At 54.6% G+C, this 14,621-nt stretch overlaps 1 protein-coding gene and 1 long non-coding RNA gene across 12 annotated transcripts; both read left to right on the top strand.

The window, feature by feature from the left end:
* Window positions 1-1,366: 1,366 nt before the first annotated feature.
* TSNAXIP1 (translin associated factor X interacting protein 1) lies at window positions 1,367-6,647 on the top strand. Of its 11 annotated transcripts, none has more exons than XR_008749489.1 (5): window positions 2,139-2,153; window positions 2,940-2,976; window positions 3,636-3,767; window positions 5,133-5,239; window positions 6,400-6,647. XR_008749489.1 is itself a non-coding variant. In XM_055817650.1 (4 exons), exons 2-4 carry the CDS (start codon window positions 2,987-2,989, stop codon window positions 6,617-6,619), a joined length of 456 nt encoding a protein of 151 aa, XP_055673625.1. In that variant the 5' UTR covers window positions 2,109-2,153; window positions 2,940-2,986; the 3' UTR covers window positions 6,620-6,647. The 11 variants fall into 11 exon arrangements, 3 of the variants coding, with proteins under 3 accessions (XP_055673625.1, XP_055673624.1, XP_055673623.1); XR_008749488.1 differs by lacking the exon at window positions 2,139-2,153 and adding an exon at window positions 2,462-2,835; XR_008749490.1 differs by lacking the exons at window positions 2,139-2,153; window positions 2,940-2,976 and adding an exon at window positions 1,367-1,534.
* Window positions 6,648-9,643: 2,996 nt separating this feature from the next.
* LOC129785418 (uncharacterized) lies at window positions 9,644-11,385 on the top strand. Its single transcript, XR_008749493.1, has 4 exons — window positions 9,644-10,008; window positions 10,100-10,275; window positions 10,517-10,662; window positions 11,154-11,385. It is a non-coding gene; the product is annotated as an uncharacterized LOC129785418 (long non-coding RNA).
* The last annotated feature ends 3,236 nt before the right edge of the window (window positions 11,386-14,621 follow it).

Raw genomic sequence — 14,621 nt, 5'->3', positions numbered from 1 at the left:
AATTATCTTTCGCTAGGTGGCAGCAGCGCTCCACCAACAGGGCCGGATGCAGTACCCTAATATATTTCGCTAGATGGCAGCAGCGCTCCACCAACAGGGCCGGATGCAGTACCCATTAAAATTTCGCTAGGCGGCAGCAGCGCTCCACCAACCGGGCGGCTGCAGTACCCATTTATATTTCGCTAGGTGGCAGCAGCGCTCCACCAACAGGGCCGGCTGCAGTACCCAAATATATTTCGCTAGATGGCAGCAGCGCTCCACCAACCGGGCGGCTGCAGTACCCAATTAAATTTCATTAGATGGCAGCAGCGCTCCATCAACCGGGCGCCTGCAGTACCCAACTATATTTCGCTAGGTGGCAGAAGCGCTCCACCAACAGGGCCGGCTGCAGTACCCAAATATATTTCGCTAGATGGCAGCAGCGATCCACCAACAGGGCCGGCTGCAGTAACCAAATATATTTCGCTAGGTGGCAGCAGCGCTCCACCAACCGGGCGGCTGCAGTATCCAATTAAATTTCGCTAGGTGGCAGCAGCGCTCCATCAACCGGGCGGCTGCAGTACCCAACTATATTTCGCTAGATGGCAGCAGCGCTCTACCAACAGGGCCGGCTGCAGTTCCCATTTATGTTTCCCTAGGTGGCAGCAGCGCTCTACCAACCGGGCCGGCTGCAGTACCCATATATATTTCGCTAGATGGCAGCAGCGCTCCACCAACAGGGCCGGATGCAGTACCCTAATATATTTCGCTAGATGGCAGCAGCGATCCACCAACAGGGCCAGATGCAGTACCCAATTAAATTTCGCTAGATGGCAGCAGCGCTCCACCAACAGGGCCGGCTGCAGTACCCAAATATATTTCGCTAGGTGGCAGCAGCGCTCCACCAACAGGGCCGGATGCAGTACCCAACTATATTTCGCTAGATGGCAGCAGCGATCCACAAACAGGGCCGGCTGCAGTACCCAATTAAATTTCGCTAGATGGCAGCAGCGCTCCACCAACAGGGCCGTCTGCAGTACCCATTAAAATTTCGCTAGGTGGCAGCAGCGCTCCACCAACAGGGCCGGATGCAGTACCTAATTATATTTCGCTAGATGGCAGCAGCGCTCCACTAACCGGGCAGCGCATGCGCAGAAACGGCTTGACGCCAAAGGGGCGGGGCTTCCGGCCTCGTACGTATGGGCTACGCATACGGCCCCGGAAGGTGGGTTTATTTCCGGCTTGCGCGCGAGCTGCAGTGGCTGTGGAGGTGCGGAGCCTTCGCCGGGAGCCTGGAAGAGTTTCGGGCCGGGACGTGCGGCGGCGCGGTGGCTGAGCGCTCGGGCTGAGGGCGGCCGGGGGCCGGCGGGCAGCGGCCGAGTGGGGGGGATGTGGCGGCCCGGCGCTCGGCCGCGGCAGGGAGCGCCTGGTGCCGGCGGCGGGCGGGCTGAGGCAGGCGGGCGGCCCGGCCCGGGACCGGCGGGGCTGCCGGCGGTTCTCGTCTCCCCGGCAGTGACGGTGGTCAGCGGGCTCCTCACGGGGCTGCCTTTTTTAGGTGGTTTTTTTTTTGTCTCTCGGAGCTGCGCCGCTACCTCAGCGAGGAGGCGAGGAGCGGCGGCGGGGCGGCCCCGGTGCTCGCTTGTGGCGGCGGGGCCCGGGAGAGGGGTCGGCCCGCGGCGCCCCGCCGCCCACCCGCCGCCTCCGGGCTGCCCGGGCAGCCGCCGCAGCCGCCGCAGCTCTGCGCGGGGCTTTGTCTTTCCCCCAGCCGCTGGCCTGAGCCGTGGCAGCGGGCTGGGGCTGCCGGCCCCCGCGGGCCGCAGAGGCTGCCTCGGGGCCTGCGGTAACGCTGTCGCGGGGGGGTGGCTCAGGAGCCCCTTTCCACCTCTGCGAGCGGGCAAAGGCAAGAAAAGAAAGCCGGTAGCGGAATCCCCAGCCGTCACCCCCGACTGCTGATTTCTCCGCAAGCGTTTAACCACCGGGGAGGGCTGGGAGGCAGCAGCAGCTCAGGTGTCTGGCTGATCTTGTGTCGTGACAGTCAGCTCCGGGGCCGGAGCAGCCGAGGGGAAGAGGCCTTTTGATTTGCTTCCCAGTGAAACCGGGGTCTTTTGTTTTCCCTTTGTCCCTAGGTTCGTCCGGAATCGTACGTTGACAAGTCAAGGGGAGCGGAACTGAAGGTCGGTTGAGATGTTACTTCTCCACGCGTGCCTCGTGCTTGTGAGTCGGACTGCTGACTACGGAGGGATCACTTTTGTACCCGCTGAGGGCCCACGAGGCTCCGTGTGCCCGCCGCTTCCGAGTGCTGCGCTGCGGCTCGGGCAACGGCCGGGGAGGAATTGTCGGTCCCTCGTGGTTACGCAGCCGGGCCTGCTAGGCGCTTAAAGCAGCGCGTCTGGCCGGGCAGTATTATTTTTCTAGATTGTAAATGAGCCTGAGGTATAAACCCGCCTACATTTCCGTACGGCGGTGTGCTTTGTCAGAGAGCTCAGATGTACTGACGGAGCTGGCACAGAGTTCCCTTGGGACTCCAGATTTGACTGTCTTGTTGAAAGGCTCCAGAGCCTGCTTTGAAAGTCACTTGACAAGGCACAGATTTGCCGTGATTTTTTGACAAGGCACAGCTTTGCCATGATTTTTATACTTGAATTCCGACTGTAATGCCAATGCCATGTGTTAGCCTTTCTCCAGCAGCTATTAAAAACAGAATGAGCGTTAAGAATCTGATTACCTTTTAACTAAATTCAAAACAAAGATGCGGGGTGAAGCGACTGGAAGCGTCCTGCAAGTCTGACGTGGGTATCGCTGCCGTGCATGTTATCTGCCTGTCTACTGATCGCTCCTGCCTCTTGTTCTGCCGCGGTAATTCCTCTGGGTAAGGCGTTGGGCTCTGACTGTAGTGCACCCCGACTCCCTCCTGACCCCTGCGAGACGTTATCGGTGTTTGCCTTCCTCCCGTTTCACAGGGCCTCGGCTGTTGCGTGCAGAGAAGCTGTCAGCCTTGTGAGAGAGCATGCAGCCGGCAAGCGCATCATGGTGCTTCGGTACTGAGCTGATACCACAGGCATCCGTCTTTTGTTTGCGAAAAGGGATCGCGAGGAAATGTGCTGACGTTGGAGGGGGAAAGGTGGCGGGGGAACAGGTAGGAGGCAGCTTTCAACCAGTTTTAGGCTTAACTCCTGTGTTCCTGAGCATGGTTCTGGGCTTCGAGGGGTTTGCTTTTGGCTTTTCGCCTTAAGCGCGTCCTCCGTCACCGCTGTCGGCGTGCGCTGAGCTGCGGCTCAGGGGACTGCAGCGATAGAGGCCGTGTGCGTGCCAACCGTCCTCAAGGCTATAGCTGTATTCTACCCTAAAAAAAGCTTTCTGTAATATTATGCTTCCGTTAGGACGCAATTTTCTCGAGTTCCCCCCACCTCAGGGTGATTTTCCCACACCCCTAACCCCAAACCCTAAGCCCACCTGCAACACCCCATTTTCTCCTAGGCTTTTAGGAGTGGCCTGAGAGGTGCTTGCAGGGTGTTCCATTTTGCCTTAGACAGCTTAGGAGACCAACCAAATGCCTGGAGATCTGTATCTATCGTTAGGCTCCTAGTGGGATTCACACAAAACCAGTATGTGTGGGCACATTCTCCTAGCAGCTTGGTGTCTTTTTGCTGTTGCAGAGGTGATTTCCAGGCGGAGCTGACCAGTGGGGTTCTCTGGCTGAGGGGAAGACCAGCAGTCAGCTGGTGGATGTGCTTCTGGAAGAAATAGCAACGGGAGCTCTAAGAGGGGGAAATGGCTTCACTGCATGGGTATGTGGAAGCTTTCTTCACTGCTTGTTTCCACTGAGATTAATTGGTAATAAATACCCATTAGGAAGGTGGGAGAATTACTTTCATGGCTGGTGTCTTCAATATTCACCTTCTTCTTAGTGTAAACTTTAAAGCCAGGGAAACTCAGGTGCACTAGAAAAGCTGAAACAGTGAGCATACTGAAGACATAGCTGAAGTAGCCACACTTTACAATGATGCCACGTGAACCACCGGACATGCAGGTATTTCTAGTGGGCTCGAGCCCCTGCTAATGCTGCACTATATGGCCAAGCCAAAGGAACAGCTTCCTGCTGCTGAAAAGCCTCATCCTCCTCCCCTCTCCCTGCCCTGGTACTGGTGGCCGTGACTGGGAAGTGTCCAGCAGAGCAGTATTTGGGTTTTCCCGGGTTACTTCTCTGCTGACGAGATTAATGCAGACAAGCACTAGAATGACTAAGTAGCAAGACTACATAGCAAGGAATGACTGCTTCTTGTGGCATGAGGAAGTTCATTCAACTCACAATGTCCCATTGCACCGTACCCCAGCACATGGGGGAAGCAGGCAATGATACAGGGACAAGGAAGCGTTGCAAGAATTCTTCACGTCATACTAAGCACGACTGTATCCAGAGGTTCTCTCTGGGATAGAGTAGCATTTCTTTGATCCTTCGACATCTTTTCCTCAGCCTTTCCAGAAGCTTGAACTGTTTTCCCTGCCATTCCTGAAAGGTATTTCCAAGGAAGATCTTTCCTTTTCTGGTTTTGTTGGGCAGAACCTCTCAGAGAGTCCCATTTTTTTTCCACCCTGGAGCACTCTAGACAAGTTGCAAAGGTGCTGACAGATGTGTTCTGTAGTACTGCGAGACCCACACAAATGACCTATCCCTAATATAATCCCTAAATCCCTAAAACAAATGTAATCCTTAATTAAATCTCTACTTTAATCCCTAAAACTTAAGTAACGTCAGTTTAATTCTTTGAATAAGGATATGTAGTCAATGAGGTCTTCAGTGCTGTACCTGCTTGCATCAACTAGTTCTTGGATTGGCTCTTTCCTTTTCAGGAGAATGGGATTAAATTAGGGATTAAATTGGTTTTATTAGACTAGCTAGGTTTATCAGACTAACAAAGCTGGAGTGCCCACCACAAGCTCTAACACCTGAAGGCCCTCTGCAGACAATGGCAGTGCAAGCTTGTGCCTTTTCTGTGATGGGAGTTTTTCCCATATTCTTTCTCTCTATTTCCACTTTTCACATGGAAATTCCATTTCTAGGAGAGCCGCGTTATTTTCGTGCACATTGAGAGGCAGCTCCTATGCAGACCGGAACACATGTTCAGTGCTAACACAGCTGTAATTTCGTTCAGGAGGAGGAGGGGAGCGCTGAAGCTTTCGTGGCCAAGCCCCGGAGCCAGGATGTCAGGGAGAAGCAGGAGTATCTGAGCCAGCTGAAGAACAAGCTGGGAGATCTACTGTAAGTATGGAGGGAAGGGGCTGATGGGGACAGTAGCTCAGGACCGCGCATGCAGAGGGAACCCCGCAGTGGACGCAGTGTGCGTGGCCAGCGCAGGCCTCCCTGCGCTACAGAGCTGTGCCCGTTGCAGTGAATGCCAAGACCTGGCTGAGCCCGGCTCTGCGGAACACTGCGAGCAGCAGTCCCCGACCCAAAGAACTTTGGCGTGGCAGACAGCGAGCAGAGATCAGTTGTACCAATAATCCCCTTCGGTACAGTGCTCCTCTGTCGCGACGGAGGGAAGACACAGTCAATCAATATGAGTGATCAGCAGACTTCGTTTATTGTACCTTACAGTCACCTTTTATGCCTTGTTATAATTAGCTCATACGTATTACAAAAGTTAAGCTCATTATTGGTTAGTTGCCTAAATATCAAGCCCATCCCTAGTTTCTCTTCTGTAGTTATCTGTTCCCACCTGCAACATTCTTTTCCCACCGAAATCTTCCTGTTATTGTGTAACAAGAACAGCCAAAGACAGTGTATTTTTGCTTTACTTCAGATAAGCTGAGAGCGATGCGGATTTTTGTCCAGCCAGCTGGACTATGTTTATGTGAACTTTTTCAGCTAGCCAGTTATCCACGCTCCTCAGCTCTCCAAAAATAGCAGTAAAATCCTGTACATCTTCAGAGACTGGTTCTGAGGAGTGGGAAGAGCAAATAGGACTGACAACTGGTGCAAATCTGAGAAATAATTCCACCTCAAAACAAGAGGCAATTACTGCATTGAAAAAAAGTCTGGTGCCACACCGAGCACCGAGGAGAACGCCAGAGGTGGGCAGGTGCCTGTGAAGTGAAATCCTGTCCAACGTGGGCACTGAATTAGCAAGAAGTACAGTTCTGTAATAAGGGATATCAATGCACAATAGAGTGAAGTTAAGGTCTTCCCAGGTTATCATGAATCTAAGATTTCTTAACTTCCGGTCAGTTTGACGTTTAGCATTCACCAGTCTTTATTGCACATGTGTTTAACAACGGGATACTAGTAGAGGCAGAGATGACTGTATCAAAAGACATCTCTGCTCTGCATTTCGGGCAACATGGATTCTCACTGTGACACAAGTAAGTAAATGTTCTTTTCACATACCACAACGTAATGCTGACTGTGTTGTTTTGGAACAGAGAGGGGAAGGCAGATGATCTGAAGACTGCTTTCTGTGCGATTGATCCCAGTATCGACGATCAGACGCTAGATACCTACATTGACCTGCCAGATCAAGAAGATGTGCCTGTGGAAACTGCACTCGAGAGGCTGCTTGCTGGATATGCGAGACGAGTAGGGCCCTCGCCCAGGGAAGGAAGCACGACAGGCTTTGGAGGGGAGGAAGGAGACTTCCAATAATAAGAATAAATGGACTGTTTGATCTACAGGTTTGGGTGCCAAGCCGAGAGTTGGAGTTACTGCGTTAAATACTTCTTCCCATGTCATATGGAGGTACAGCTCGTAAGAGCTGAGAGGGTGGGCTAGCTTGAGCTATCGGAAGCACTTTCATCTTAAGCAGCACAGCACTCCAAGACAATTTTACAGCCTCTGCAGAGTCATTGTAGCTCAGCAAGACCTGTGGTGGGAGGCTGCCTGATCCCCAGACAGAGGCTTCACACCCCCGGGGCGCCGAGGCACTTCAGGCTGTCAGGCGCTCTGCTTGGTGACACAAGAGCTGTGCTCCACAGCCATTGCTGGAACCTGAGAAGCCACCATCAGGCTCCAGGCTGCAGCGTCGCTGCTTTGGCCCTTGGCCCTTACAGTCCCTTGTCTCAAAGAAAGAGGGTTTCAAAGATTCCTTTGCAAAATAAGGTGCCAGTTGCAAGCAAAAGGTGAGGTCAGCCCACACGAAGTTTGCTATCATGTCTGTCCCCGAGGAGACTTTTGTCTTGGTGTGGCTGCTGTTGTCCAGTATGAAATCACTCAACAGACGTTCAAGTGCTGCCCCACGAGTAGATTTAACCAAACTCTGAGCTGCAAAAGTCATCCAAGCATAGAAAAACTGAAATCAGTCCCTTGCTTCGAGGAAGGCACCACGTGCCCTTTGGTAACTTTACTCAGTCGTCCCTACTCATAGTGTCCGCTTTGCCCTGCACATAGCCCTCTCTTGGGAGGGGAGGGAGGGTTCTGGAAACAAAAAAGACTGTAGGAAAACAGCTCTGCTGTGGTCATGCCTGAATTGCCGAGTAACTGGAGCAAACCTGAGAAGCAAAACCCTTTCTTTTTCTTGCGATGTAGGCATATGAAAAGTAGAAAGGGGTAAGCTGAAACCCCAAGACACCTTCCTGATAAAGCACTAGTTTTGTAAACTTGCCAAAACTGATTGCATTTCTAAAGCGGGAAGGCACCACAGCTGGTGTGACACAGCATGTGCCACCCAGAGGTACGAGGCCCTGGGGCTTTCTGCCTTAATACTAGAACCTGGTGCCAGGCACTTCCAACACAAGTCACAAAATAGCAGGAAAGGAGCTCCACCAACCGGGCGGCTGCAGTACCCAATTATATTTCGCTAGATGGCAGCAGCGCTCCACCAACAGGGCCGGCTGCAGTTCCCATTTATGTTTCCCTAGGTGGCAGCAGCGCTCCACCAACCGGGCGGCTGCAGTACCCAACTATATTTCGCTAGATGGCAGCAGCGCTCCACCAACAGGGCCGGCTGCAGTACCTAAATATATTTCGCTAGATGGCAGCAGCGCTCCACCAACAGGGCCGGATGCAGTACCCAAATATATTTCGCTAGATGGCAGCAGCGCTCCACCAACAGGGCCGGCTGCAGTACCCAAATATATTTCGCTAGGTGGCAGCAGCGCTCCACCAACCGGGCGGCTACAGTACCAAATTAAATTTCGCTAGGCGGCAGCAGCGCTCCACCAACCGGGCGGCTGCAGTACCCAACTATATCTCGCTAGATGGCAGCAGCGCTCCACCAACAGGGCCGTCTGCAGTACCCATTAAAATTTCGCTAGGTGGCAGCAGCGCTCCACCAACAGGGCCGGATGCAGTACCTAATTATATTTCGCTAGATGGCAGCAGCGCTCCACTAACCGGGCAGCGCATGCGCAGAAACGGCTTGACGCCAAAGGGGCGGGGCTTCCGGCCTCGTACGTATGGGCTACGCATACGGCCCCGGAAGGTGGGTTTATTTCCGGCTTGCGCGCGAGCTGCAGTGGCTGTGGAGGTGCGGAGCCTTCGCCGGGAGCCTGGAAGAGTTTCGGGCCGGGACGTGCGGCGGCGCGGTGGCTGAGCGCTCGGGCTGAGGGCGGCCGGGGGCCGGCGGGCAGCGGCCGAGTGGGGGGGATGTGGCGGCCCGGCGCTCGGCCGCGGCAGGGAGCGCCTGGTGCCGGCGGCGGGCGGGCTGAGGCAGGCGGGCGGCCCGGCCCGGGACCGGCGGGGCTGCCGGCGGTTCTCGTCTCCCCGGCAGTGACGGTGGTCAGCGGGCTCCTCACGGGGCTGCCTTTTTTAGGTGGTTTTTTTTTTGTCTCTCGGAGCTGCGCCGCTACCTCAGCGAGGAGGCGAGGAGCGGCGGCGGGGCGGCCCCGGTGCTCGCTTGTGGCGGCGGGGCCCGGGAGAGGGGTCGGCCCGCGGCGCCCCGCCGCCCACCCGCCGCCTCCGGGCTGCCCGGGCAGCCGCCGCAGCCGCCGCAGCTCTGCGCGGGGCTTTGTCTTTCCCCCAGCCGCTGGCCTGAGCCGTGGCAGCGGGCTGGGGCTGCCGGCCCCCGCGGGCCGCAGAGGCTGCCTCGGGGCCTGCGGTAACGCTGTCGCGGGGGGGTGGCTCAGGAGCCCCTTTCCACCTCTGCGAGCGGGCAAAGGCAAGAAAAGAAAGCCGGTAGCGGAATCCCCAGCCGTCACCCCCGACTGCTGATTTCTCCGCAAGCGTTTAACCACCGGGGAGGGCTGGGAGGCAGCAGCAGCTCAGGTGTCTGGCTGATCTTGTGTCGTGACAGTCAGCTCCGGGGCCGGAGCAGCCGAGGGGAAGAGGCCTTTTGATTTGCTTCCCAGTGAAACCGGGGTCTTTTGTTTTCCCTTTGTCCCTAGGTTCGTCCGGAATCGTACGTTGACAAGTCAAGGGGAGCGGAACTGAAGGTCGGTTGAGATGTTACTTCTCCACGCGTGCCTCGTGCTTGTGAGTCGGACTGCTGACTACGGAGGGATCACTTTTGTACCCGCTGAGGGCCCACGAGGCTCCGTGTGCCCGCCGCTTCCGAGTGCTGCGCTGCGGCTCGGGCAACGGCCGGGGAGGAATTGTCGGTCCCTCGTGGTTACGCAGCCGGGCCTGCTAGGCGCTTAAAGCAGCGCGTCTGGCCGGGCAGTATTATTTTTCTAGATTGTAAATGAGCCTGAGGTATAAACCCGCCTACATTTCCGTACGGCGGTGTGCTTTGTCAGAGAGCTCAGATGTACTGACGGAGCTGGCACAGAGTTCCCTTGGGACTCCAGATTTGACTGTCTTGTTGAAAGGCTCCAGAGCCTGCTTGGGAAGCCGCTTGACAAGGCACAGATTTGCCGTGATTTTTATACCGGAATTCCGACGGTAACGCCAATGCCACGTGTTAGCCTTTCTCCAGCAGCTATTAAAAGCAGAATGAGCGTTAAGAATCTGATTACCTTTTAACGAAATTCAAAACAAAGCTGCGGGGTGAAGCGACTGGAAGCGTCCTGCCAGTCTGACGTGGGTATCGCTGCCGTGCATGTTATCTGCCTGTCTACTGATCGCTCCTGCCTCTTGTTCTGCCGCGGTAATTCCTCTGGGTAAGGCGTTGGGCTCTGACTGTAGTGCACCCCGACTCCCTCCTGACCCCTGCGAGACGTTATCGGTGTTTGCCTTCCTCCCGTTTCACAGGGCCTCGGCTGTTGCGTGCAGAGAAGCTGTCAGCCTTGTGAGAGAGCATGCAGCCGGCAAGCGCATCGTGGTGCTTCGGTACCGAGCTGATACCACAGGCATCCGTCTTTTGTTTGCGAAAAGGGATCGCGAGGAAATGTGCTGACGTTGGAGGGGGAAAGGTGGCGGGGGAACAGGTAGGAGGCAGCTTTCAACCAGTTTTAGGCTTAACTCCTGTGTTCCTGAGCATGGTTCTGGGCTTCGGGGGGTTTGCTTTTGGCTTTTCGCCTTAAGCGCGTCCTCCGTCACCGCTATCGGCGTGCGCTGAGCTGCGGCTCAGGGGACTGCAGCGATAGAGGCTGTGTGCGTGCCAACCGTCCTCAAGGCTAGAGCTGTATTCTACTTGTTACCCTGATGAAACTGTTTCTTTTTTTCTAGGGGGCGTTCCCACAAGGAAGTGGTGTGGAGCCGAAGGGGACTGCGATTGACGGTGATGGAGCCATTTGGACCGAGTCTTGAAGATCTCTTCGGTTTTTGTTCGAGGAAACTTCGTCTCGAGACAGTCCTATTGCTCGCTGGCAATGGTAGGAAACTGCTTTGTTGAACTTGATGGCGCAGTGTGTTGGAATATTAAGATTCCTCGAGAGATCAGAAGCAAGTAGGTTGTTTCTCTAAGGTAAAGGTGAATAGGCCTGTGTCGTTAAAGGAAAGACTCAAAGTGGGTTTTGTTTCTCTTAAGTACAAAGGGCCCCATCTCAAGTGATTACAAAGTCTGAAATGATTGTTCAAAAGCAGACTTGTGCTGTTTGCAAACCGTCTGTTGCACTGCTCAAAGACAAAAGACGCTCACGGGAGAAAGTTTTTGGAAACCAATGTCAAATAGGCATGGGGAAAGAGCTGGAGAGGTTTATGTATCGTCTGTCGAATTATGTTCTCTTTCATGCCCTTCCATTTTACAATAAAAAGTTTCATGACCTCTTTACTCGTTAAGGCAATGTTGCTAGTGTTTTTATAAGGGGGAAAAAAAAGCGTAAGCCTAGTCTCTCGAGTGATTTTTTTTTTTCTTTTTCTCTAGACTAGTTGAATCGAAAATGTTCGCTGTAAGAACTTCATCCACCGAGATGTGAAGCCAGGCAACTTCCTAACGGGCCGTGGGCAGAGTTCCCTTATTGATGCCATGCCTATAATAAACTGTGCGGTCCGTTAGCTAGACGGGCTGCAATACCCAATTTTTTTCGCCAGGCGGCAGCACCGCCCCAGGCGGAGTAAGGGCAGCGCATGCGCAGACGCGGCTTGACGCCAAAGGGGGCGGGGCTTCCGGCCTCGGCGCAGGCCGATGACGCAACCGGCTTTGACGCATGCGCAGAAGGGCTTTCTGGCAAAGTAAGGGCAGCGCATGCGCAGACGCGGCTTGACGCCAAAGGGGGCGGGGCTTCCGGCCCCGGGTGTACGGGCACATGACGCAATCCCGCTTTGGCGCATGCGCAGAAGCCCTTTTGGCCAACCGAGGGCAGCGCATGCGCAGAAGAGGCTTTGACCCCTAGGGGCGGGGCTTCCGGCCTCCTGCGTAAGGGCATATGACGCATCCGGCCCGGGAAAGGTGGGATCACTTCCGGCCCGCGCGGCGCCTGGCCTAACCCGAACCCTAACCTAACCCTAACCTAACCCGAACCCGAACCCTAACCCTAACCTAACCCGAACCCTAACCTAACCCGAACCCTAACCCTAACCTAACCCGAACCCGAACCCTAACCTAACCCGAACCCTGACCTAACCCTAACCTAACCCGAACCCGAACCCGAACCCTAACTTAACCCGAACCCGAACCCTAACCCTAACCTAACCCGAACCCTAACCTAACCCTAACCTAACCCGAACCCGAACCCGAACCCGAACCCTAACCTAACCCGAACCCGAACCCTAACCCTAACCTAACCCTAACCCAAACCCGAACCCTAACCCTAACCTAACCCGAACCCGAACCCTAACCCTAACCTAACCCGAACCCGAACCCGAACCCTAACCTAACCCGAACCCGAACCCGAACCCTAACCTAACCCGAACCCTAACCTAACCCTAACCTAACCCGAACCCGAACCCGAACCCGAACCCGAACCCTAACCTAACCCGAACCCGAACCCTAACCCTAACCTAACCCTAACCTAACCCGAACCCGAACCCTAACCCTAACCTAACCCGAACCCGAACCCTAACCTAACCCGAACCCTAACCTAACCCTAACCTAACCCGAACCCGAACCCTAACCCGAACCCTAACCCTAACCTAACCCGAACCCTAACCTAACCGGAACCCGAACCCTAACCCTAACCTAACCCTAACCCTAACCTAACCCGAACCCTAACCTAACCCGAACCCTAACCTAACCCGAACCCTAACCCTAACCTAACCCGAACCCGAACCCTAACCTAACCCGAACCCTGACCTAACCCTAACCTAACCCGAACCCGAACCCGAACCCTAACCTAACCCGAACCCGAACCCTAACCCTAACCTAACCCGAACCCTAACCTAACCCTAACCTAACCCGAACCCGAACCCGAACCCGAACCCTAACCTAACCCGAACCCGAACCCTAACCCTAACCTAACCCTAACCTAACCCGAACCCGAACCCTAACCCTAACCTAACCCGAACCCGAACCCGAACCCTAACCTAACCCGAACCCTAACCCTAACCTAACCCGAACCCGAACCCGAACCCTAACCTAACCCTAACCTAACCCGAACCCGAACCCTAACCTAACCCTAACCTAACCCGAACCCGAACCCTAACCCTAACCTAACCCGAACCCGAACCCTAACCTAACCCGAACCCTAACCTAACCCTAACCTAACCCGAACCCGAACCCGAACCCTAACCCGAACCCTAACCCTAACCTAACCCGAACCCTAACCTAACCGGAACCCGAACCCTAACCCTAACCTAACCCTAACCCTAACCTAACCCGAACCCTAACCTAACCCGAACCCTAACCTAACCCGAACCCTAACCTAACCCGAACCCGAACCCTAACCCTAACCTAACCCGAACCCTAACCCTAACCCTAACCTAACCCAAACCCGAACCCTAACCTAACCCGAACCCGAACCCTAACCCTAACCTAACCCGAACCCTAACCTAACCCGAACCCTAACCTAACCCGAACCCGAACCCTAACCCTAACCTAACCCGAACCCTAACCTAACCCTAACCTAACCTGAACCCGAACCCGAACCCGAACCCTAACCTAACCGGAACCCGAACCCTAACCCTAACCTAACCCTAACCTAACCCGAACCCGAACCCTAACCCTAACCTAACCCGAACCCGAACCCGAACCCTAACCTAACCCGAACCCTAACCCTAACCTAACCCGAACCCGAACCCGAACCCTAACCTAACCCGAACCCTAACCTAACCCGAACCCGAACCCGAACCCGAACCCGAACCCTAACCTAACCCGAACCCGAACCCTAACCCTAACCTAACCCTAACCTAACCCGAACCCGAACCCTAACCCTAACCTAACCCGAACCCGAACCCTAACCTAACCCGAACCCTAACCTAACCCTAACCTAACCCGAACCCGAACCCGAACCCTAACCTAACCCTAACCCGAACCCTAACCCTAACCTAACCTGAACCCTAACCTAACCGGAACCCGAACCCTAACCCTAACCTAACCCTAACCCTAACCTAACCCGAACCCTAACCTAACCCGAACCCTAACCTAACCCGAACCCGAACCCTAACCCTAACCTAACCCGAACCCTAACCCTAACCCTAACCTAACCCGAACCCGAACCCTAACCTAACCCGAACCCGAACCCTAACCCTAACCTAACCCGAACCCTAACCTAACCCTAACCTAACCGGAACCCTAACCTAACCCGAACCCTAACCTAACCCTAACCTAACCCGAACCCTAACCTAACCCGAACCCTAACCTAACCCGAACCCGAACCCTAACCCTAACCCGAACCCTAAAACCCTAACCCTAACCCGAACCCAAATCCTAACCCTAACCCTAACCCTAAAACCCTAACCCTAACCCTAACCTCCTCAGTTTCCACCTGCTCAGCCTCCATCTGCTGGGTATACCTCTGCCCCGCTCCAGAATATCCCCCAGCTCCTGCAAACATGTCATCAGCCAACAGCACGGCCAGCGACTCATTCAAATACCCTCTCAGCGACACCAGCACTTTCTTTATAGAATCACGGAGTCACTTAGGTTTAGTTGGAAAAGACCTTTAAGATCACTGAGTCCATCAGTTAACCTAAAACTACAAAGTCCATCATTACGGCAGTTCCCTAAGCGCCACCTCTACATTTCTTTTGATACACCCAGGGATGGTGACCCAACCATTTCCTTGGGCAGCCTGTTCCAACACTTGACAAACCTTTTGGTGAAGGAATTTTCCCGAATATCCCATCTCAAGCTCCTGTGGCGCAACTTGAGGCCATTTCCTTTCCTCCTATCAATTGTTACCTGGGAAAAAAAAGAGACCCACCCCTACCTCGCTACAGCTGCCTCTCAGGTAGT

This window comes from Falco peregrinus, chromosome 12 (genome assembly GCF_023634155.1).
Source record: "Falco peregrinus isolate bFalPer1 chromosome 12, bFalPer1.pri, whole genome shotgun sequence".
Lineage (NCBI taxonomy): Eukaryota > Metazoa > Chordata > Aves > Falconiformes > Falconidae > Falco > Falco peregrinus.
This window is presented reverse-complemented; position numbering and strand designations above follow the sequence as displayed.

Coding starts and splice junctions, on each gene's coding strand:
- TSNAXIP1 (XM_055817650.1), top strand. CDS start 2,987: ATGCAGCCGGCAAGCGCATCATGGTGCTTCGGTACTGAGCTGATACCA. Junction 3,116..5,132: donor GAAAGGTGGCGGGGGAACAG/GTAGGAGGCAGC, acceptor AATTTCGTTCAG/GAGGAGGAGGGGAGCGCTGA. Junction 5,240..6,399: donor AACAAGCTGGGAGATCTACT/GTAAGTATGGAG, acceptor GTTTTGGAACAG/AGAGGGGAAGGCAGATGATC.